We start from the raw sequence: 22,776 nt of genomic DNA, 5'->3' as shown, positions 1-22,776 counted from the left end.
GCATCAAAGATTATAGGGAGAAGGCCAGAAACGGGTTGAGGAGGAGATAGAAAGAAGGATCAGCCGTGATTGAATGGCAGAGCAGACTCGATGGGCCAGATGGCCTAATTCTGCTCCTATGTCTTATGATAGGGTGTAACCCCATTAGCACTGAGATGAAGAACTATTTCTTCTTTTGGAAGGTGACAAATCTTTTGAAATTTTTGTGCTAAAGATCTAAGAAGGCCCAGTCATTGATTTGCAACAGAGCTCAATAGATGTCTGGTTGTTAAATGAATCAGAAGATGTGGGGACAGCACAGGAAAATGACGTTGTGGAGGAAAGTCAACTATGAATGGCAGAGTGGGCAGGTGGGGGCAAATGATCTGTTCAAATGACTTGTGTTCTCATGTTGGCTTGTCTTGGTAATCATAAATGCACCATCTTACCATTATCTTGGAAGCATTGGTCTGCCTCTGGACAACAATTAATAACTTGCCTTAAAAATTCATCCCCACTCAGTAGAGCTAAGTGCACTAGATACCAATGTCATCTCATTGATTGAATATTTTTCAGAGCTAGAATGCAGCTAGCAGCAGTGCTAAACTACTTATTTAGTTCTATTAACCTGGTATGAATGTTTAGAAACCCAGACAGGGTAGCAGTGAAGTAAACTTTTTGAAATCCAAACATTCTGCCAACTTCAGTCGAGTTTAGAAATTTGGAAATGTAATGGAATAGTTAGATTCCTTGCTTAAATTAATTGCAAATAAGGAATTATCATGAGATATTGCTTTCATTTATACAAAGAAGTGTTGTTCTCTCGAATTGTGAGGTTTTTTGATCATAGCCAGCATTCCATTGTTTTCTATTCCTGTCAAGTTAGATGTTCTGGTTGCAAACCTGACTTATGGCATTAGGCAACACAGACAAAACACTGGAGAAACTCAGCAGGTCAGACATCATCTATGGAAAAGAGCAAACAGTTGATGTTTTGGGCTGAGACCCTTCATCAGGACATTAAAGTTAATAACAAGAATCAAACACGATGCTGTGGTTACCTTATACAAATCAACATACAAATCAAATTATACAAATCAATATTGCCAGTGCAAGTCCACTCCCATCAGTTGTCTAAAATGTTCACGCTTTGGCTTAAAGAACTTTGGTTGGTGCTAATTCCCGTAACAGTCATAATGTGTTATGATTGGCATGTGCAAATACCATGCCATCACTATTTTTTAACAGTTTATAAAAAAATTAAAAAATAACTTTAAAAAAAAATACTATTTTTGAACAATGTATGCATTGTAGAATCCATTCTACATAGTCATACATTCTGTAAGATCACTGCCTTCCCTCTGGGAAATGTACATGCCATGTAAGGAACAGCTGCCATCTTTCTAACTGCATTCCACTACTTTTCACTTCATGTGTATTTGTACACTGAATTGTAATGACTTTTGTGAAAGCTGTGGCTTTCCACTTGTGAATTCCCAGCTCGCGTCTCTGAACAGGCACTGCTAAGTTCTTGTTTAGCAGTGAGTGGAGACACAAGAGACTGCAGATGCTGGAGTCTGAAGCAGAAAGCAAACTGCTGGTAGAGCACAGCGGGGTCAAACAGCGTCTGTGGAGGCAGAGGGATGCTCGACATTTCGGAACTGCATGAAAGGTCTCGACTAGAAAGATCGACCATCTCTCTGCCTCCATGGACGTTTAGTAAATGGCTCTGTTATGCTGTTATGTTCTTTGACTATTTTGACTGAATTAGAAGTCACTTCGTGTTTTGGTGTCCTGCACTCATCCTTAGTCTCTTGGCAATGTTTTCTGCTTGTGCTTCATGTCAGCTAAAAATGCTGTGGCCAATGGCTTCTTGCACTAGTTTATAAATAGTCAAAAATAACGATGGCATTTCAAATGGCTGTGATTTAAGTGTTATCCTGAGCAAAGTTTGAATATTTATCTTTCAAGAAGCTTTTGAAAAAACATATTTCCAGGATGGGAGGTTTGACAGAAATGTTCCTCAAGTCTGTGATGTATTGAACTTCCATGTGATTTATTCCACTTGTAACCTAGATTAAGTTTCAGTGAGTTTGTAGTTGCACATTCTGGCTGCCGTATATTAACTAGCTCCTTTCTCTTTTTACAGACACGAAGAAGCTACTCAAGACTAGAAGCAACGAATAAATACCAGCTTCCCAGTGGAAAGAGGCCCGTTTTGCATCTTGGCTCCTTTTTTGTCACTGCATGCGGTTTGACAAATACGTTTACCCAGAGTGGCTGAAGCATCGTGTGGAAACTCTGTGTTTTAACTGCATAGCTTCAATCATTTATTTGCGAGAATCTGCACTCCAGGCTGTCTGTAACCAGATCTGGCACCATGTGACTTGGAGTTGGAGGTACTGTGATTGGTCAGCTGGAGGAACTCGGCCCTCCCACTCAATGATGTGTGCTCAGGACCGTTGCTAATGCTGCACAGTGATTTGACAGCAGACTTGGCACAGTGCCTGCATTACATCTCTGGATTCAGCAGTAACAAAACAAGGACATAGGCGGCTTATTGAAGCACAAGCATACTGCAGTGGAGAAAGGAGAACGTGAAAAAAGAGATCATTAACTGTCTTGAGGAAGTCCCATGTGTCCTGTGGTTAGCTGGTGCCTGAACAAACTGCTCGGGTAACTAGCAGACAGTAGTTTGTTCCGTTCTGAAGTGGGTAGTCAGATAAATGTGACTCTTGAATTTTTAGCTATAGTCAGAGAGCAGCTATTAACTGCAGGATAGAGAGAGAGAGAGAGCGAATGATCCTTTCAGACTGCTGGTGCCCATGTACGACTAGCAATGGGGGGGAATTTAGGATGCCACCGTTCCATTCCCAAAGACCCTCTGGAGATTGGGCAGAATCGCAAGTTCAGCGCAGCGTGCAACTTCAGCAACATCCTGGTGAACCAGGAGCGGCTGAACATCAACACGGCCACTGAGGAGGAACTGATGACCCTTCCTGGGGTCAACCGAATGGTGGCACAAAATATCGTGGAGTACCGCGAGTGCATCGGTGGGTTTAAGAAGGTGGAGGACTTGGCGCTGGTGAGTGGGATTGGCGCCGCCAAACTGGAGCAGGTGAAGCTGGAGATCTGTGTGGCGAGCAGTCGAAGTTTTGGTTCTACGCAGCATTCCCCCATCTCTACGCGCAGGGAGCCCTATTCTGAAACCCTCTCCTCCGCCAGCAGAGTCAACGTGAACCTCGCCACAGTGGCGCAATTGATGAGCTTGCGGGGAATCAGCGACGAGGTGGCGCGCAACATAGTGAGTTACCGGAAGGAACGTGGGCCGTTTGAGACTGTTGACGACCTGGCGAAGGTGACCTCGGTCAGCCTCGCGCTACTGGAGCGTGTGCGGCCCCGCATCTGCGTGGAGCGATCGCGGCCCACGTCCACCCATACCGGAAATGGGGGGATTGACTTCGCTGCCAAGCCGCGCCCCAGCCCCACCTCACTCAGCTTGCAGAGCGAGGACCTGGATCTCCCACCCGGTGGCCCGACTCAGATCATCTCGACCCGTCCAAACGTGGAGGTCTTCAGCGGGCTGAGGGATGGTGAGCGGGTCCTGAGGATAGCCAGCTGGAACCTACAGAGCTGCTCGACCGAAAAGGCCACTAATCCTGGAGTGAGGGAAGTTGTGTGCATGACCCTTCTGGAGAATGGGTATGTTTCATTTTTACAGTCCATGTTTGTTTAACTATCGATTTTAAAAGGCACTCATATGATGGTTCTTTTATCCGATTCTTCTAACCTTTCTGTTTTCATGCTTTTTCTAAAATTCCTAAAAGCTGTCAGCTAGTCTTATCCCTGTGATTTTAATGAACCCACTTTCCACTGGCAGCCTTCCAGTAACAGTCATTCAGTATGTTCCACCACATTTTTTTTATTGATGCAATTTTAACGTTGACTTGCTGCCCAAACTCTTTCTACAAGAGGTTCTGTTAGAGGGGCTTTGTGTTGGAATCATTGCATATTTTCTTACAAACAAGACGGCACCCTGAAAATCGCTATTGTACAACATTGGCCTGACGCCGCTATTGAAATGCACAAGGGAGCATGAACTAGACCATTGCACTCTTCTTTCCTATTCTAGTTCAGCGTTGAAATTAAATTTTAATAAAATAGACTTAGTGTTAAAGCTCGTGTTGCTCCTTGCTCCCAGCTCAGTGAAGGTGCTGGGGCAGTCTTTTAAAAGAATGGCTTCTTCTCCATTTCTTTTGGGATTGGTGGGGGCAATTTAGCTTTAGGGGAGTGGATGTGGGCAGATTTCTCCAAGCAAGTGAGGGCTCCATATTATTGGGAGGGGGGTGTTTTTTGTGTGTGGTCTACTATTTCAGCGCCTCAGGGTCAGGTTTGTGTCAGCTGAGAGTTTCTGCAGGTGTGCTGTTTGTTCATAACTGTGAACTGCTTTTTCATTTGCCTTGCTGATGGGTGAAGTTTTGGACCATGGTAACTGGAGGAGTCTGTATATCCCATGAGCTTGCACCACCCTTTAGTGATTTGAATCTTAATAGGGTACGCCTGGCTTCTGTAACCACTCAACAAAATCTGTCACTCTCAGCTGTGAAATCTTCGTCTCAGTTATTCTCACAAAACCTGTTGAAGGAGTGAGATTTTAGATGTTTTTTTTGTAAATTATCCTGTTGTAACTAGCTCTCATTTTAAGTTTATGAGCTTTGTTCTAATCTCACTTTTTCAAATCCTTCCATCATCTTGATCATTTCTTTTACTTGACCCCCTAATCTCCTTTCCTCAGGGCACACGTGTTTAGTCCATGAAGCCTGTCATTGTAATTTAACCCTTTTAACAATGTTGGCCGCCCAAGATAACAGCCTGCAACTCCATCCCATCTCCTTGTTGTTTTATTGAAAGTCAAACACCACTGCAAGTTGGCTATAATTTGATTTGGTGGGGATTTTTTTGTTTTGGTAAGCAAAAATCTAGCCCATCAAGTGCCCTTTTAAAAACTCCTTCCTTTAAACTGTTTCGTCTTCTGTTTGATACCTCTGCCATGAGGGAAATTATTTTGATTGCCTACCCTATCTATGCCTCCATCAGGTCACCCCTCAGCCTCCAAAGACGATAATTCTATCCAATCTTGCCTCATAACTGAAATCCTCCAATGCAGGCGATGTCTTGGTGAATCTATTGAGCATGTACCCACTCGTACGACATCCTTCCTGTAGTGTGGAGACAGCGCTCCAGGTGTAACCTAACCAGTGCTTTGGGAAGAAGCAGTTTGACTAGTGGTCAAAAATTAACTAATGGGGAATTCAGAAGCTTTTTACTTTCCAATTGGCCAGATATCCGTGTTATCTTGTGTCTGTGCAATGAGTGTATGGAGGGAAAGCTGTTGAAATTACCACTGAGAAATAGCAGAGCCTAAGCATTAATTAAACTGCTCAGGTTAATAAAACTCATCGGGAAAATAATTTGATTTCGAGACTTAATGATAAAAAATAATATGTGAAAAATGCAGTGTTGTACACTCAGGGGATGGTTTCTTAAGCTATTGTAATGAGAGCACTAAAACTATTGAACAAAGTTCAGTTAACTCTTTGGGATAATGGAGGTGTAAAGAGAGTTGAGGTACCCTGGATTCCGGTTAATTGGGGTAGACACTCATTTGGGACAACTCTTAAAGAACAAGAACTAATCGAGAAAACAACTGGGATTCCCTTTGTTTAAATTGCACACGATGCTGCTTAAATGGGGCAGGAGATTCTTGCCAAGCAGTTTCTAGCTAGCATCAGTCGCATGCGCTTTTGTGGCCTTCAGACGCACCATGCTTCGCGTGAACAGTTTTTAAATAGCGTCAGTTGAATGTGTTTGTGTTCAAAAATCAACAATTTTTGTCACTGATAGTTGGCGAGTAATAAGCAGCAAGATAATCCAGAACTGTTTTGCTCACTGCGGTTTCAAGCGTTCAGGCCTGGAGATGCTAAGCCCCAGCTGGGAGTGAAAATGAAGCTATTTCACTACTTCAAGTTAGAAACTATGAAGTATGGAAAATCATCTTGAATGAAGATGAAGATTTGGAGATGCAGTCATCAACAGCATTGTATGAAGGAAGCTGTTATCTGCACTAGGGTGTCTGCGCTGATTTTGTTCACTTACAGTCAAAAGAATGCGATGCAGATGAATTCCTCTGCGTATTGGGAACTATTACAGTTTTATATACTACAGTAGTTTGTTGTGTATTTCATTTAAATACGTAGCTTGTTCCTCAGTTTATCTTTTTTATACCTCTTCACCTATTTCCATGAAACTGGCTAATTGGGGCAGCTGCTTATTTGGTCCAAAATATGCTGGTCATGATGTGTTCCAATTAATTGGAATCCATTGTCTTGCCTTTGCCTAGTTCTGCTTGTTTTCATTATTTTGCAAATTGCTTCTTGGCTTTCTAATCCTGTTGAACTGTGTATTCTGCAATGTTCTATGGTTTGCATTATACGTATTCCTTCCCCATCCAGACCATTGGAAGCTGAACCATTGCACTTGCTCAATTCAATGTCCTTGTTCAGCAGGAAATGTCAATTGGGGTACTCGCTTTGGGTTTAAAAAACACTGGGATTAGAACCAAGACTTTTGAGTGTGTGAAGCGCAAGTAGTTATCAACAGAGCTCAAATAGATAAGCGGGATGTGGAGCGTTCCAAGTGCTGGTGTCTTACTGGTGATTCATGTGCATATGAAAATGCTTCCTTTACCACTTTTCCTCTCCGCGCCTTGTGACACATTGAATGGCAACCTTGCCGTTTCTTTAGCATTGTTTTTTTTTAACAAGGCCGAGTTACTTGCTCGATGCTCAACCCATCGAGGGTGGAAAGCGTGCAAAGAGCCGGCTGAATTTGAACCCGAGACCACTCATCTCAAAGACTGATGTAGATGCCACTCCACCACCGGCTGGCATCCTTTACAGTGCCGCCATGTTATTTGTTTGAGGGAAGGCAACAGCTATGCTTGATTGCCCTTATTGGCAGAGAGAGTTAACTTTATGACTGAAGCCGTAGTCATTCATTTCTGCAGATAAAAGTCAGTGATTGTAATCCTGAGGCCACATTCCAAAGTTTATGCACCTTGACTCAACTGTTGTTGAGAACCTCCCACTTGATGTCATTATCGGGAATGCACAACTATTTTTGGGAGGCAGGAGGTTGTAACAGCAGCTGACTGGATATTATAGCTATCTAAAGCTCTGATCTATGGATGTGAATCATGGTCAACATAAAAAGAGGGACATAAAGATTAATTGCCATAGGTTAAACATAAACTGCAATGTCAATAGTGAAGTTCAAGGACATGTACAACACCGTAATAAGCCAATGTCACCTGAAGTGACTGGGACATGTCCACAGAGAGATCGATATTAGATTCCCCTAAGACATTCAGTGCTTGGAGATCCTGCCTGGCAGGAGCCCAGTTCACAGAACACAGATGGAACTATCAGGATCGATGGAAAGCTGTGGCAGTGACGCTGGAGCCAGGTGAAAGGGACTGTTGACACTGAGCCTCAGGGATGTGTGCCCACAGATAGATGGGAGGAAGCAGGTGAACAAAAGACCCTCTTGTCGAAAAAGCAATCTGCTGGAGGTACTCATTGGGTCAAGTAGTATCTATGGAAGGAAAGGAATTATCGACATTTTGAAAAAGCCTTGCATTAGGACCGTAAGGGTTAGTGGATATAGTCATGATCATCAATAAAAATGCTTAATGGTATGTCAGCACTATTTCAAGGTGTTTTCAGGATAATTCAGTTAAACAGAATCTTTGATCCATTTTACACTACAAGGTGTATTGTGGAGCAACATATCAGCAATAGTTTTCTAGGCTGTGCAGAGTAGATTCACCAAACTTGTACCAGCTTTCATAGGTTAAACTGTGATGGAAGTAATGTGGATTCCTCTGGACACTGCACTGTGGCACATTATAAACACACAAAGTAAATCTAGGGTTGGTCAGACATCCCTTCGTTTCTGGCTTGCCATTCAGTCTGATCACAGCTGACCTATTAACTTGGTGTGACTTTCTGCCAGTTTGTGAACTGGGAACCCAGCAACCTCCCAAAATAAATATCGATGACTCTGCTCTGCAGTGTGTGTTTCAGCATTCATGTAACTTGGCTTAAGCCATCAGCAAAGATACTGGCTTTACCCAGCTGTGGGAAGGCATGACCAACTCTGAAAAGTTAAGCAAGAGAAACTAGAAGAGCATTTAATATCAAAGTGCAGTTGTTGTAAAGTGTGTGTCATTACAATGCCACGAAATGGAAGTGAATCATGGAAGACATTCAAATGGAGAGATGTTTGAAACAGTTAGAAACATGGACAGAAAAGTTTAGGAGGTTATACGACCAACTGGGATGGGCATCAATTGATTAAGAGGGCATGTTTCTGTGCTGTATTATTCTATTATCTGTTAGTTTTAAATGGTAGAAGATCTTGATCTGGCTGGGAAGCTGTCTCGATCCAGAGTGAAGGAACATCATGTTAGAGTTCTCATCAAGATTAGAGAAGTCATTAGGGAGTACTTTGTCCACACTTAATAGACAAGTGGGACATTCCAACCCAAACATCCATTGGGCATCATTAACTGGATCTGTAGTGAATGAAGTCATTGACATTTTGCTCAGTAAAGTTTTGGATGGACGTGGGCAAAAAGCAAGTGATTTAAGTATTAACTAATTCTCTGAGTGAATAGGTTGTAGACTCGGAATGGCTTTCTCCTGTTTCTATTGATCGCTTAGATTTTGAGATGGGGAAATGTTTCCTCCACCCCTGTTTCCACAGAGCTGTGAACTGCTGATTCTCAATGATTTAACTAGAGCTCCGTCGCAAATGCATTTTTACTGTTGGCAACAAAGGTTCTCATTGTTGCGATGAGATAGGGTTGCCAGAAAATTTTGTTTTTCTCATGTTACTTTGCAATGCTGCCACTAAATCTGCTTAAAGTGAAGGAGTTGCTAAGCAATCTTTGGGAACGGGAAACACCAGCAGCTCGTGGCACAGCACATACATCACTTAGCTAAATGTTGCATTGGTGTTGGCTGACGCAGACTGAAATCTGGAGCTTGTTAGACCGGTAACGTACAGTGTCATTTCCAACTCCTGCATTGAACTGTTGACATCCACTTCCAAGGACTCAGTTGAAGTTCGTTACAGAAATTCAGAATCTTGCATGTCATTTTATGAAATCTGCATGTGTAAATTGGCTTCTGTATTTCCTGTATGGTGGGAAAAGAAGCAGTGTTTCCAAATTGTTTCTGTCATTATAAAATAAAATTATTATACTAGCAATTTAAACTACACATCAAGTAAATGTAGACTTGCTCTTTTTAACCTATTCAATTGAAAAAGTGAATTTAGGCACAAAAATGCTGTCCCTCTCTTCTCAAGTAGAAATAACTAGCTATTCACTAAATTCACTAAAATTTTTTCAGATATTTTTGTCATGAAGCATCATGTTTGCATAGTGGTTAGTGCAATGCTATTACAGTTTGGGTGACAGAGTTCGGTGTTCAATCCTGTGTCCTCTGCAAGGAGTTTTTACTTTCTCCCCATGGAATACGTGGCCTTTCTCCAGATGATCTGGTTTCCTCCCACAGTACAAAGACTTACCAGTTAGTAAGTTCATTGGTCATTGTAAATTTTCCTATGGTTAGGCTCAGATTAAATCGGGAGCCACTGGTGGCATGACTCAAAAGGCTGGAAGTGCCCATACCATGCTGTATCTCTAAATAAAAATAAATTTTAAGAAATATAAGCTAACTTCAGATAGAAAATGATGTAGGGCCAAACTAAAGTTTGTTGCTAAATTTCAAAGTCTTGAGTTTTTTGTTTATTTCCTCCAGTAGTTACCATGTATCAACAGATTCACATTACCATTGCATCTCAATGCAGCTGGTTTAGAAAGTAAAGACACTAGTTGACCATCTTACTCATCCCATGTCCCCAGTATGTGCCAGTTGGACAGAATGGCCATGAAAATTCACTGAGTTCGATACCAGTAGACCAGAGTACAACCAACTGTCAGTTCTGTTCCTGAATTGAAAATTGACTGCCAAACTAATCCTTTGTTTCAAAATAAACTTTATTCATAACAAAATACGGTGGGTTCCAGTTAACAGGTATATATCAGAACCAGTGCATTTGGCCCAGTTAAGCGGCTGCCCCAATTAGCCGAAATTTTGTTAAAATAATTAAAGAAATATAATAGACCAACTAGTGATTAACTGTTAAAAATTATGTATTTAAATGAAATACAGACTAAATTAGAGCACTACTAAAACAATGACAATACTATAAAACTATATTAGTTCCTAATTCTTATCGACGGAGGAATTAGTGCAACATACACTGCCATTTTTTTTGTTGATTGATAGTAAACAGACATCATCTGCGGAGACAAGTAGTGGATAAGGGACAACCTTCAAACAATGTTTTTTGATGATTGCATCCTCCAAATCTTCATTTTCATTGTAATATTCAAGATGATTGCTGATACCTTCAAATTCATCATAGTTCCTAAAGTAGTGAAATTGTTTCATTTTTCACTCCGGGCTGTTTCTGGCATCTCCAAGCCTGAATGCTTGAAACTACAGTGAGGACACAGGTTTGAATTATCTAAACTGTTGTCCTCAGTCTAAGAAACAAATTCTATTCTCCTGACAATTGGTGTAAATTGAGCCAGTGGATTTGAATAATAGTTTCATGTTTATAATCTGTGCCCTCAGGCAGACCATGAATTCCCACCTCTGAAACAACATCTGTGACTGTGTGGCTAAGTACAGCTCCAAAACCACATTCAAGTTTGATGACACCACTGTTGTAGGCCTGATCAAACATGGTGAAGAATCAGCATACAGCAGAGAGATTGAAAATTTGACTGAGTGGTGTCTTAACATTGACTTCAATCAATCTCAGCAAGACCAAGGAACTGATGGTAGACCTCAGGAGAGAGAAAGCATGGACCCATCATGTAAATGTAATTACAAAGAAAGCACAACAGCACCTCTACTTCTTTAGGAATCTGCAGAGATTCAGCATGTCGTCAAAAATCTTGGCACACTTCTGTTGCTGGGTGGTGGAAAGCATCCTGACGGGCTGCATTACAACCTGGTATGGGAACCCCAAAGCCTTTGAGTGGAAAATCCAACAAAATATAGTGGATTTGGCCCACCTGTTGACATGTCTACATGTAACGCTTTCGTAGGAAAGCAGCATCCATCTTCAAAGATCCTCACAACCCAGGCCATGCTCTTTTCTCACTGCTGCTATCCGGTAGAAGGTACAGTTGCCTCAGGCCTTGCACCACCAGGTTCAAGAACAATTACTACCCCTCAAGCACCAGGCTCTTGAACAAAACAGGATAACTGCACTCATGTATTGAGATGCTCCCACAACAAATGATCTCACTTTAAGGATTCTTCATCTTGTTATCTCATACTCATTATTTATGGTTGCTTACATGTTTGGCATTTGCACAGTTTGTTGTCTTTCGGGCTCTTGCTCTTTCATTCATCCTGTCTACAGTGACTATTCTATAGATTTGCTGAGTATGCCAGCAGGAAAAAGAATCTCAGGGTTGTATATTCTCTGAAAATAAATTTTACTTTGAACTTTGACACTCAACTTCAGCCTGCACTCATCTTCTCCATATCTTACTTCCAGCTTTGGTTATTCCAAAGAGCTTTTGCCTACACTCTTGTCAACTCTCCTTAAACTAGAGTCCATCCTCAGCGCTGCTGGTGCTCTTAACTCTGTGTTTGCTCATTCATGTCAATGAATTGATAAAATCCTAGCCCCTTGTGTTCAGACCTGACTGCATTCTTACACTTCCCTATCTCTAAACTCCTGCAGCACTGTAGTCTTCCAATATCTGAAGTCCAGTGATTCCAGCCTCTGTATCGTCGCCAATTTTAACAGAGAACCTTTTGGGTTCCATGCCCACACCTGCCAAACTCCGAAGCTGTGGAATTCCTTCTCTCCAAAACATCTTTCCCATCCTTCAATCTACCATTTTGATAACCGTCCTGTGAGTTCTAAGGTGGGGGTCTTTTGCCGATGAAGCCATAGTAAATATGAATCTCTGCAATAAACTTAAAAAGTCAAAATAAAATAAAAATCTATCCAGAGGCAGATTTAGTCTGCCTTGATGTGTGGCTGAAATTGGTTGAGGCAGGAAGGTGTGGAAACGTCCATCAACAATTATCCATCTCTGACCATCGCATTTCAGTGGTTGCTGCTCCCAGTGTGGGCTGTATTTCAGCATCGGGCTTTATCCTGATTATGGAATGGCCTGTGGAAACTGGTCTCTCATTCCAGCATTAATTATGTTAATTATATTGTTTGGTTATCGTTTGGAAAACCTTGGTGTGAGCTGGGGAGCCAGCTTGGAGGTGTATTGATCAGGAAAATGAATTTAATATTCTACCTCAACTTGCAGAAAACACTATGACAATCACTCCAATAACAAATGAGAACACAGTTAATTAAATAGTGGTGTCAATTGCAGGGACGACAAACTAGGAGAAGCAGATAATTGGGCTGAAAGGAAATAAGGGCCGATCATGTTACAGGTTGAGTGGTGTGAGACACTTTTGGCTTTGCCGTCAATAATTTGACAATGACTCTTACATTTTAAATAGTCAACCCTACAGGGTGTGGTCTTTTTCTGTTATTCACGGGAGGTGTAATCTTGGGATCTGGACAGTGAACCAAGCACTTCCAGTGGATCTCCCTCGAAGCTAGCCAATTAAAATCTGCCTCTGCTAAACCATTCGGTGTTTTGAACCACCCAAACAGATCACAATGTCTAATCAATGTCCATTTGGACCCTGGAGGAGTATATAAGCCAGCATTCTGAGGAGACAACCCCTTCAACTGCGCTCTGATGATGGCTTCTCAATTGGCACCAAAACATCTGCAAACATTTTGCCAAGCTTGGTGATCAACCAAACATCCAGATGGATCGTTTTGTTTCTCCTCATGAGAAGCTGGTGCTGAGCTGACACTTTGGACCTCTTGTCATGTGAAGAGCTCCAACATGCAGTTTCTTTTTTGTAGTTCCCAAGATCTTGATGAAGAAGTATTGGAAGTATAGACCATTCTTGCTTCGAGTAAGTCTTGCGATTGTTCGTTCGTGTACTCCCTTATCTTTATAATTTCTAAGAGGCAGTGTTTTAGTGGAGTGTTATTAAAAGGGCTTTGTCAAATTGCTACTCCACAACTTGCAAATCCTGCACACTTTAGCCAAGTTGGATTAGTTTAACTTCTAAGGTGATGATGGGTTTCAGATGGACTCTGTTATCTTGGATGATCTTAGTATCATCAAAGCTGCACACATTCAGGCAAATTAGTGTTTCATATGTATGAAATTCTGTGTTTCATGGAGGCATGGCTCACTCTGGACCTGCCGGACATGTCAGCAAGACCCAAAGGCTTCTCAATACACAGAGTGGACCAGACTGCTAATATGGAGAATGGGAAAGGTGGGAGTGCGTGTTTCATGATAAACTCATTGTAGCACATGAACGTGGGGGGTTTTGTTGCATTCCTGCATTCCCCCAATCTGGAGCATCTAACGGTTTAAGTGTCAACCGTTCTACTTACCAAAAGAGTTTACATATCGCCAAAAGCTGACATTAATCAAGCACTCGAGATATTGGATGCTGCCATCAGGAAACAAGAAACAGCCCACCCCTGCACATTTCGAATTGTAGTTAGGGTCTTCAGTCAGGCCTGCTTGATTAAAATCTTTGCCCGGATATCATCAGCATATAACCTGGAGCACCAGGGGTTCCAACATACTCAAGCAGAACTATACTACGAGAGGGAATGCCTACCGCTCATGCCTGGACCACATTCAGGGAAATCTGATCACTTGGCTGTCCTCCTCTACCAGCATACAGGCAGGTGCAAAAGAACAAATCTCCACGGATAACGAGAACAAAGAGACGCTCATGGGAGGCAGAGAAGCGACTATGGGATTGCTTTGAGTTGGTAGACTGGGCCACGTTCAAGGACTCATCTGTGGATTTGAATGCATACACCATAGTTGTCATGGATTTTATAAAACAGTCTTAGATGAGTGTGTGTTCCTCCGCCCGACCCCCCCCCCCCCCCCACAGTCTTCCCCCAACACGAAGCCCTGGATGAACCATGAGATCTGCAATCTGCTGAGGGCCAAGTCTGTAGCATTTGGGTCAACAAACAAGTAAGATACAAGAGATCCAGGTACAATCTCTGGAAAGCCATCTCATGGTTGAAGTGCCAATTACAGACTAACCTTGGATTACTGAAGGATGCTGGACAGTTGTGGCAGGACTTTAAGACTATCACTTCTTATAAAGTGAAAGCAAGTGACAATAAGGCCTTGCTTCCAGATGAGCTGTGCTGATTAACTGGTTGGCATATTCACTGATATCTTTAACCTCTCACTGAGACAGTCTGAAGCACCCACTGTGTCAAGTAGGCCGCAATTATACCGGTGCCTAAGAAGAGCATGGTAATCTGCCTCAAAGACTTTCGTCCAGTAGCACTTATGTCCGCTGTAATGAAGTGGTTTGCGAGGTTGGTTATGAAATTCATCAACTCTTGCCTGAGAAGCAACTTGGATTGGATCCTATTTGCCTATTGGCACAACAGGTCCACAGCAGATGCCATTTCTTTTAACTCTTCACTCAACCCCAGAAAATCTGGACGGCAAAGATGCGTACGTCAGGATGCTCCTTATCAACTACAGCTTTGCATTTAATACTATCATTGCCTTAAAACTAATCAATAAACTTCAAGTCCTCGGCCTCAATAGCTCCTTGTGCAATTGGATCCTCGATTTCCTCACTTCCAGACTCCAGTGAGTTCAGATTGACAACAACACCTCCTCCACGATCTCCATCAGCACAGATGCACGGCAAGGCTGTGTGCTTAGCCTTCTACTCTACTCACTTTACACTTGTGATTGTGAGGCTAAGCACAGCTCCAATTGCAGGTTTAAGTTTGCTGACGACACCAATGTCATGGGCCGAATCAAAGGAGGTGACGAATCAGCATATAGGAGGGAGATTGAAAATCTGGCTGTGTGGTGGCATAACAACAACCTCTTACTCAATGTCAGCAGGACCACAGAGCTGATTATTGACCAGGAGGAGGAAACCAGAGGTCCGTGAGTCTATCTTCATTTGGGGATCAGAGGTGGAGAGGGTCAACAACTTGAAATTTCTCTTATCATTCCAGAGGACTTGTCCTGGGCCCAGCATGCAAGTACAATTATGAAGAAAGCACAGCAGCACCTCTACTTCCCTTAGAAGTTTGCAAAGATTCGATTGATATCTAAAACTGTGACAAACTACTATAGATGTGTGGTGGAGAGTATATTGACTGATTATATAATAACCTGGTATGGAAACACTAATGCCCTTGAAGGGAAAACCCTGCAAAAAGGAGTGGATACAGTCCAGCCCATCACAGGTAAAGCCATCCCCACCAGTGAGCATATCTACATGGAATACTGTCACAGGAAAGTAGCATCCATCATCACGAACCCCTCCCACTCAGGCTGTGCTCTCTTTTCACCGCTGCCATGACGAAGAAGGTACAGGAACCTCCTGACCCACACCACCAGGTTCAGGAACCCTTCAACCATCAGGCTATTGAACCAGAGGGGATAACTTGACTCATCCCCAACACCGAACTGTTTCCACAACCTCTCTTTCAAAGACTCTTCATCTCATGTTCTTGATATTTATTATTTATTTTTTTTCTTTTTGTATTTGCACAGTTTGTTTTCTGTTGTACAATGTTGGCTGTTTGTCCTTGGCGGCGCAGAATTTCATCGATACTATTATGTTTACTGTGTATGTCCACAAGAATTTCAGAGTTGTATATCGTGACATACATGTACTTTGATAATAAGTTTACTTTGTACTTTGATTTCATCATGTCTGTAATTTGTACCCTGCAGATTATAGAAAGACTTTGAGGCATTGGAAGATGATTTGCTTGACACAGAATACCTGATCTCTGATTTGCATTTTTTTAGCTACAGTATTGATTGGCACATAGCTAGGTACGTAGTCGATGGTAACCCCTCACGTGATGGTGCTGAGTTAAATGCTTTTGGAAGTCACGATGCTGTGGTTAATGTCTCTGCTTGCAGGGGTTGGCTTGGTATTGAATGATCCAAACCTAACCCAAACCAAGAGTCAGTGAGCAGATTATTTATTACTATTATTATCATCATCAGTGAGCAGTTTGCTTGTGCTTTCGGTTGTTTTGAATAATTGCTGATTATAAATGAACCTGATTGGATTAGTTGTTTTCTATGGCTAGGACATGGCTGAATAATTTTCTACATGAGTAGATACTGGTATTGCAACTGTACTTGGGACACGCTGTTTGGAGCACAGATCTTTAGCACTGCAGCCAGGGTGGTGTTGGACTTTGGCCATGCATTTGTTCGCTTATCTAGTGCGTCATATTGGCTAAGGGCTCTCTCTGGTCATGGCAAGGACCTTGGGAGCAGGCCAAGTTGGGACATCTGCCCAAATGTTTTGATTGCCGTTGATTAGAAATACTTTAACATGCTTTCAGCACGCACTATATTCCCCTCACTGGTTCACATTCATCTTCTATCAGTTGCTCCATAATCTACCATTAATCTCACTGTACACTGCAGAGCTTTGAAGTGAAGGTGTGATTTTTGGTTCCTGTGAAAGCTGTGTACTGATCTATTTTTATGGGCAGATGGAAGTGCAATGGATAGATTGCTAACTGCAAGGCCAGTTAAGACCATGCCTCTGGTAGTCTTTCCAAATTCCCCCAGAGTCTATGTCCCTCAGCACTTTCTGCTGGCCTTTTATGTGCTCCCATACCGTGATTATGTGGTAGGGAAGTTCTAGGGAGTTTCTAAGGTAGGTTACATGGTCAGCACAACCATTGTGGGCCGAAGGGCCTGTAATGAGTTATATATTTCTATGTCCTGTATTCTCTTCTGTATTTGCACATTGATTGTCTGTCCTGTTAGGTCTTTCATTAATTCTGTTACGGTTCTTGGATTTTTTGAATATGCCTGCAAGAAATCATATATGATGGCATATATGTACTTTAATAATAAATTTACTTTAAACTTTGAACTGTAACTGTATGTTTCTTTTGCAGTATGATGAAAAGACATAACATCAGTACTAATTGCTTGCATTTCTAATATTGTTTAATATTTTTAATAATATTGTGCTAATTGTGTTGTGGAACAAAATTTGATAACTGCTGCACACAGATGTGCCATGTGTTTGAACAGCAACATAGAACTTCAGAGATGATTTAGAGGAGAATCCTTTGCCAAATGTTTATTTTTAATACAGGAATGAGCACCAACCCCATACCTTGTAGTGTACGGGCAGTTTTTTTTTACTCTAATTCCGCAAGACAATTTCTGATGGCATTGTGGAACATTCGCCATTGCCCAAAATTCATAGTTCAAAGTAAATTTACTAACCAAATACGTATATGTCATCGTCTGCAACCAGAGATTCATTTTCTTGCAGCCAATCACAGTAAATACAAGAAGCACAATAGAATCAATGAAAGACCGGACACACAGCCAATGTGCAAAATACAGCAAATTGCAATTTCAAAAACAGAAAAGAAAGTAATAATAACAATAATAAATATCAAGCTCAGGAGATGGAGAGTGCTTGAAAGTGAGTCGGTAGGTTGTGAGAATGGATAAGTGATTGGGTGTGTGAAGTTATCCCCTCTGCTTAAAGAGCCTGGTGGTCGAGGGGTAATAACTGTTCCTGAACTTCATGGTGCGAGTCCTGAAGCTGCTGTAGCTTTTTCCTGATGGCAGCAGCAAGAAGAAACCCGAGCCGGCACGATGCATGCTGCTTTCCTGTGACAGCACTGTGTGGATGTGCTTATTGGTGGGGAGAGCCTTACCCACAATGGACAGGGCCATGTCAAGTACTTTTTGGAGTCTTTTCTGTTCTAGGGCATTGGTGTTTCTGTACCAGACCATGATGCAACCAGTCCATATACTCTCTACCACACGTCCATACAGGCTTGTCAAAGATTTGGACGTCATGCCAATTCTTTGCCAAGTTCTAAGGGTGTGGAGGTGCTGCTGTGCTCTCTTTATAATGGCACATGTGTTTTGGAGCTAGAACACATCTCCTAAAATAATAACACCAAAGAATTTAAAGTTGCTCATCCTGTTCACTTCTGATCCTCCAATGAGGACTGGCTGATGGACCTCTGGTTTCCTTCCCAGAAGACAATAATCAGCTCCAAGTTCTTGCTGAGGTTGAGTGACAGATTGTTATTGTGGCCAGATTTTCTATCTCCCTCGTATACTGACTCATCACCACCTTTAATTCGGCCAACTACAGTGGTGTCATCAACAAACTTAAATATAGCATTGGAGCTGTGCTTAACCTCAGGCATAAGTGTAAAGTGAATAAGTCAAGGGATGAAGCACATAACCTGTGCTGATGGAGATTGTGGAGGAGATTTTGTTGCCAATCCGTACTGTCTGAGGTCCAAACGTAAGGAAAACGAGGAACCATTGTACAAGGAAGTATTGAAGCCAAGGTCTTGAAATTTATTGATTAGTTTTGAGGGGATGATAGGATGGGGATGTGGTTTATGAAGAGCATCCTGATTATACCCGTCTTGAACACAAAGAGAATTGCATGCAAGCTCCTTTCTGTGGTAATCTCCATATATTAATAATGAGACAGAATCCTACCTCAAGATCAGGAATTATTTATTATCAGCTTCGAAGTTTTTTATTTTTAGAATAAGCTTAAAATATCTGAATTATGTTGATCATAATCTTGCATCTGTTGTGTAGAAGTGAGTAATGCCTTCAAAGACGTAAATGTAACTTTAATTCTGCCTCCTCTCCAAAGCTGCTGGCTTCTGGCCTGGAGTAGTTTTCCACTGCCTCTGAAAGTTCAATGGTGGTTTGATCAAATGCCCATCCTTCTTGGGAGCCCGGGCAATGTCGATGATGGGTCATTTATCCCAGAGTAAATTGCCCTGTTGCATGTGTACGCAAGTGTGTGATCTCTAAATAATGGTATCTCAGCTGCTTATCCAGATGGAAAGTAATATGATTTTTAATATTAATTGCTCCCTGCTGCAGATTTGTGGACATATTTGACCTCTATTGCAGATGGCTCGCTGTTCATACAGAAACAAATAACTGCTGTTGCTATTTTGTGAAGGTGCAGTTAATACTCATGGGGGAAGGGTTATATAAAGAGTGCCACTTGTTTATCACAGGTGAATGTTCAAAGGGGACATATCAAGCAAGTTAAATGATCGCTGAATTCTCTGTGGACTGCTGTTCCACCATAACTATTGCCGCTGACATGAATCCAGCGGCAACAGAAAACTTAATGGCACTTTCCAGAATCTCAGCTCCTAAGGGCACGAGGGCAGTCAGTGATGGCACCAGGGTGCTCTCCCATGGAGCTGAAGAAGTGTCGCCGCTCCTTCAACGCGGCCAGCTCAGAATGCCTGCCCAAGCACTGTTGTCACATGCTCTGTAGCAGTTCAGGGAGCTGCCTTGCAAGGGTGGTTGCAGATGAAGTAATAAACACGAGCTGAGCTCACTAAAAGCGAACCGAGGGAGGGGAGAAAAGCACACTCGGATTGTCGATGCTTTGTTCAGACTTGTAATGAGAAGCAGACAATTGAAACATCTGCCATCTCCTGTGCCTGCAACAATCTGGCATTTGATTGTTTGGGAGTCCTTTTGGTTTTTCATCTAGCTCACTCGTTAGTCCAGAGTGTGAGCGGAGAGTCTACAGTGTGAACTGAGTTGGGGTTGCTTGGATGTTTCCTGTTCCTTTTAAATTCAATGGCTTCACTGGAAAATAGATTCTATTATAATTTTTTAAATATGCTTGGGATTTACAGGAATAATATCCAATAATCCAAAGAAAAATCTACTGATCCAGAACCACCAAGGCACTAGATTATCAGAGGCTGTCTGTGTTTGTTTTCAAGGAAGAGAAGATTTGAAAGTGATTTTAAATTTTGGGTCAAGTCAGCTTGTCTGTCTTTTGTGATTTTTTTTTTTTTGCTGACATGACTAGAAATAACAAGAAAATATTAATGTTGCTTCACATTCCCATTCAGATATGTCCATACATCGCCTCCTCTACTGCTTTGATGAGGCCAAACTCAGGTTGGAGGAGCAACACCTCATATACCGTCTGGGTAGTCTCCAGCCCCTTGTTATGAACATTGAATTCTCCAACTTCCGGTAATTCCCTCCCTCTCCCTTCCCCCATCCCAGTTTCACTCTGCCTCCTCTTCCAGCTGCCTATCACCTCTCTCATGATTCTCCTTTCTTCTACTACCCATAGTGCTTTCCCCTTACATTCCTCCTTCACCTTTCCTGCCTATCCCCTCCCTGCTTCCCCTCCCCTACCCCTTGATCTTTCCTCTTATTGGTTTTTCACCGTGCACCTACTAGCCTTCTCCTTCCCACCCTCCCCCTTCTTTATAGGGCCCCTGCCCCCTCCCTCTTCAGTCCTGACGAAGGGTCTTGGCCCAAAATGGTCTTGGTCGACTATTCCTTTCCACAGATGCGGCCGGACCTGTTGAGTTCCTCCAGCTTGTTGTACGTGTTGCTTTGACCCCAGCATCTGCAGAGTAATTTGTGTCATTAATATTGAGTGCTGGCCTCCGCAATTTTCAAAGTGGTCTACAGCCAATCAACTTGCACTGTCATACAGGTAACACAGTATGCAATTTGTTCAGGACAAAGGGGACCGGAAATACCAATGAGCTAAATGACCAGGACTCCTCTTTGGGGTACTGGCTGAGAAATATCTTTGGCAAGAGGTTGGGAGTCTGCTTCCCTGCATCAATGATCCCATGACTGTATTTCTGCGTTCATCTGCGAGATCAGGACACCAGGGTGTGGTAACTGGGTGCGTGCAAAGCTGCGTCATATTGGGAGTATCATCCTTGGGTAAAGGTGCTTTGAACTTACAACCTGCAGATGTAAGAGGTTTCCGTGGCTGAGACGGGATCCAGCTTTCCAGTGTTGGGAAGGGTCATGGAAGCAGCTGCAATCTCCTACAGTCATGTTTGGGACACTGAAGACGGGTTCCAAGTTGCTGCCAAATGCAAAGAGAGTTGCGCAAGCTTGCCACAGATAGTGTTTCGACATTCATAAAAATGACCTCAATTGTTTCTCAGCAATCAGAGGTTTATTTTTCTGAATAATATACCTAATGAAATAAAAGAAGATGTGCTCAGTGAGGGTGTTAGCTGCGAACAGGAGCCTAGTGTGTGTTACTCTGACTTTCAAGATAGATGTTTCCGAGTCCAAATTTCCAGGGCAAGCTCCTTTGACAAAGTAAGTCAAACAGAGTGTTTAGAGTGGTGTTAACTGTACTGGTATCACACTTAGAGCATATTCTGTATAGTGGCCAGAGGTATGCTGTCTTGGTATAGCAGCTATCACACCTGATTTGCCATTTTGCTCTTTTCACAGTCACATTTAATTCAAATTAAATCAAGCCCCTTCCCTTGAACAAAAAGCACCTTGTGCATTATTTCAAATGGGTTGGGCAGTTTTTCTGTTGGGATCTGTGGTAAACTACATATACCTGCCTGGACACGCCCTCTGCTGACTGCTCCTGTGGCTCCTCCCACAGACTCCTGTATAAAGGCGATTGGAGGCACTGCTCCACCCCTCAGTCTCCAAGATGCCGTGCTTTGTTTTGCTGCTAATAAAAGTCTATCGTTCACCTCCCATCTCCGAGAGTTATTGATGGTGCATCAATTTTATTAGCAGCAATTTTAAAACATGGAGAGCATTTTACGACCAGACAGATTGGATCTCGACCCTCAATCCCAGGAAACCGGCAACGCTTTCGAACTCTGGCTAGCATACTTCGAATCGTACCTGGAGGAGATTCATGTGACCGAGCCTGCCATGATGCACAGAGTTCTCCTCTCCAGAGTCAGTGCAAGGGTCTACTCCATGATCAGAGTCCAAACGGACTACCAGGGTGCGATGGATGCCCTCAAATGACAATACCGGCAGCCGGTGAACACCGTCTACGCAAGACATCGCTTAGCGACAAGGCGGCAGCGGGCCGGAGAGTCGAGCGCTGAGTTTGTCCGGGCCCTACAGACACTCGTGCGGGCCTGTGACTGCAGGGGACTGACGCTGGAACAGCATGTGGAGCTGCTAGTAAGAGGCGCCTTTGTTACGGGGATCAAGTCAGTGTACGTGTGCCAGTGGCTGCTGGAACACGCCGATCTTACCTTACGTTCGGCGATTGAGCTGGCCGACACGCTGGAGGCTGCTCTGCACGATGCTGACGCTGTCCAGGCATGCGATCTCCAGCCGGCCCCGTGGATGCTGCAGACCCCGCAACCCGCCGGCGAATCGACCTCGGCTGCTGCCAATCACAAGTCCACGCAGTGTTACTTCTGCGGACTCGAAAAGCACCCCCAAAAATGCTGCCCGGCCTGAGAAGCTACCTGCTCCAGCTGAGGAAAGAAGGGCCACTTTGCCAAGGCCTGTAAGTCCAAACCACGAGCGGGGTCGAGCAGCGCCGCCTGCGAGGCATGGGGATCACCATCTTGCCTGCCCGCTGCGTGCAAGGCATGGGGGCCGCCATCTTTGTCGGCGCCACCTCACCCCACCTCCGACCCACAGGTGCTTACCGGGCACCAAGATGGCGATTCAACTCCGGCCGCCGTGAGTGCCACGTGGGTGGCAAAACATTA

The 22,776-nt window shown here is 43.1% G+C and overlaps 1 protein-coding gene across 2 annotated transcripts in view; it reads left to right on the top strand.

Annotated features, from left to right (window-relative positions):
- Nucleotides 1-22,776, top strand: part of eepd1 (endonuclease/exonuclease/phosphatase family domain containing 1) — a 137,875-nt gene that overhangs the window by 56,272 nt on the left and 58,827 nt on the right. For both annotated transcript variants that reach the window (XM_059945427.1, XM_059945428.1), the window contains exon 3: nt 2,129-3,681. In XM_059945427.1, coding sequence (XP_059801410.1) covers nt 2,819-3,681 — 863 coding nt within the window. In that variant the 5' untranslated portion in view covers nt 2,129-2,818. The remainder of the gene's footprint in view (nt 1-2,128; nt 3,682-22,776) is intronic.

Source organism: Hypanus sabinus, chromosome 20 (assembly GCF_030144855.1).
Source record: "Hypanus sabinus isolate sHypSab1 chromosome 20, sHypSab1.hap1, whole genome shotgun sequence".
NCBI lineage: Eukaryota > Metazoa > Chordata > Chondrichthyes > Myliobatiformes > Dasyatidae > Hypanus > Hypanus sabinus.
Note: the sequence above shows the minus strand (reverse complement) of the source record. Positions and strands in the feature narration are given on the sequence as shown.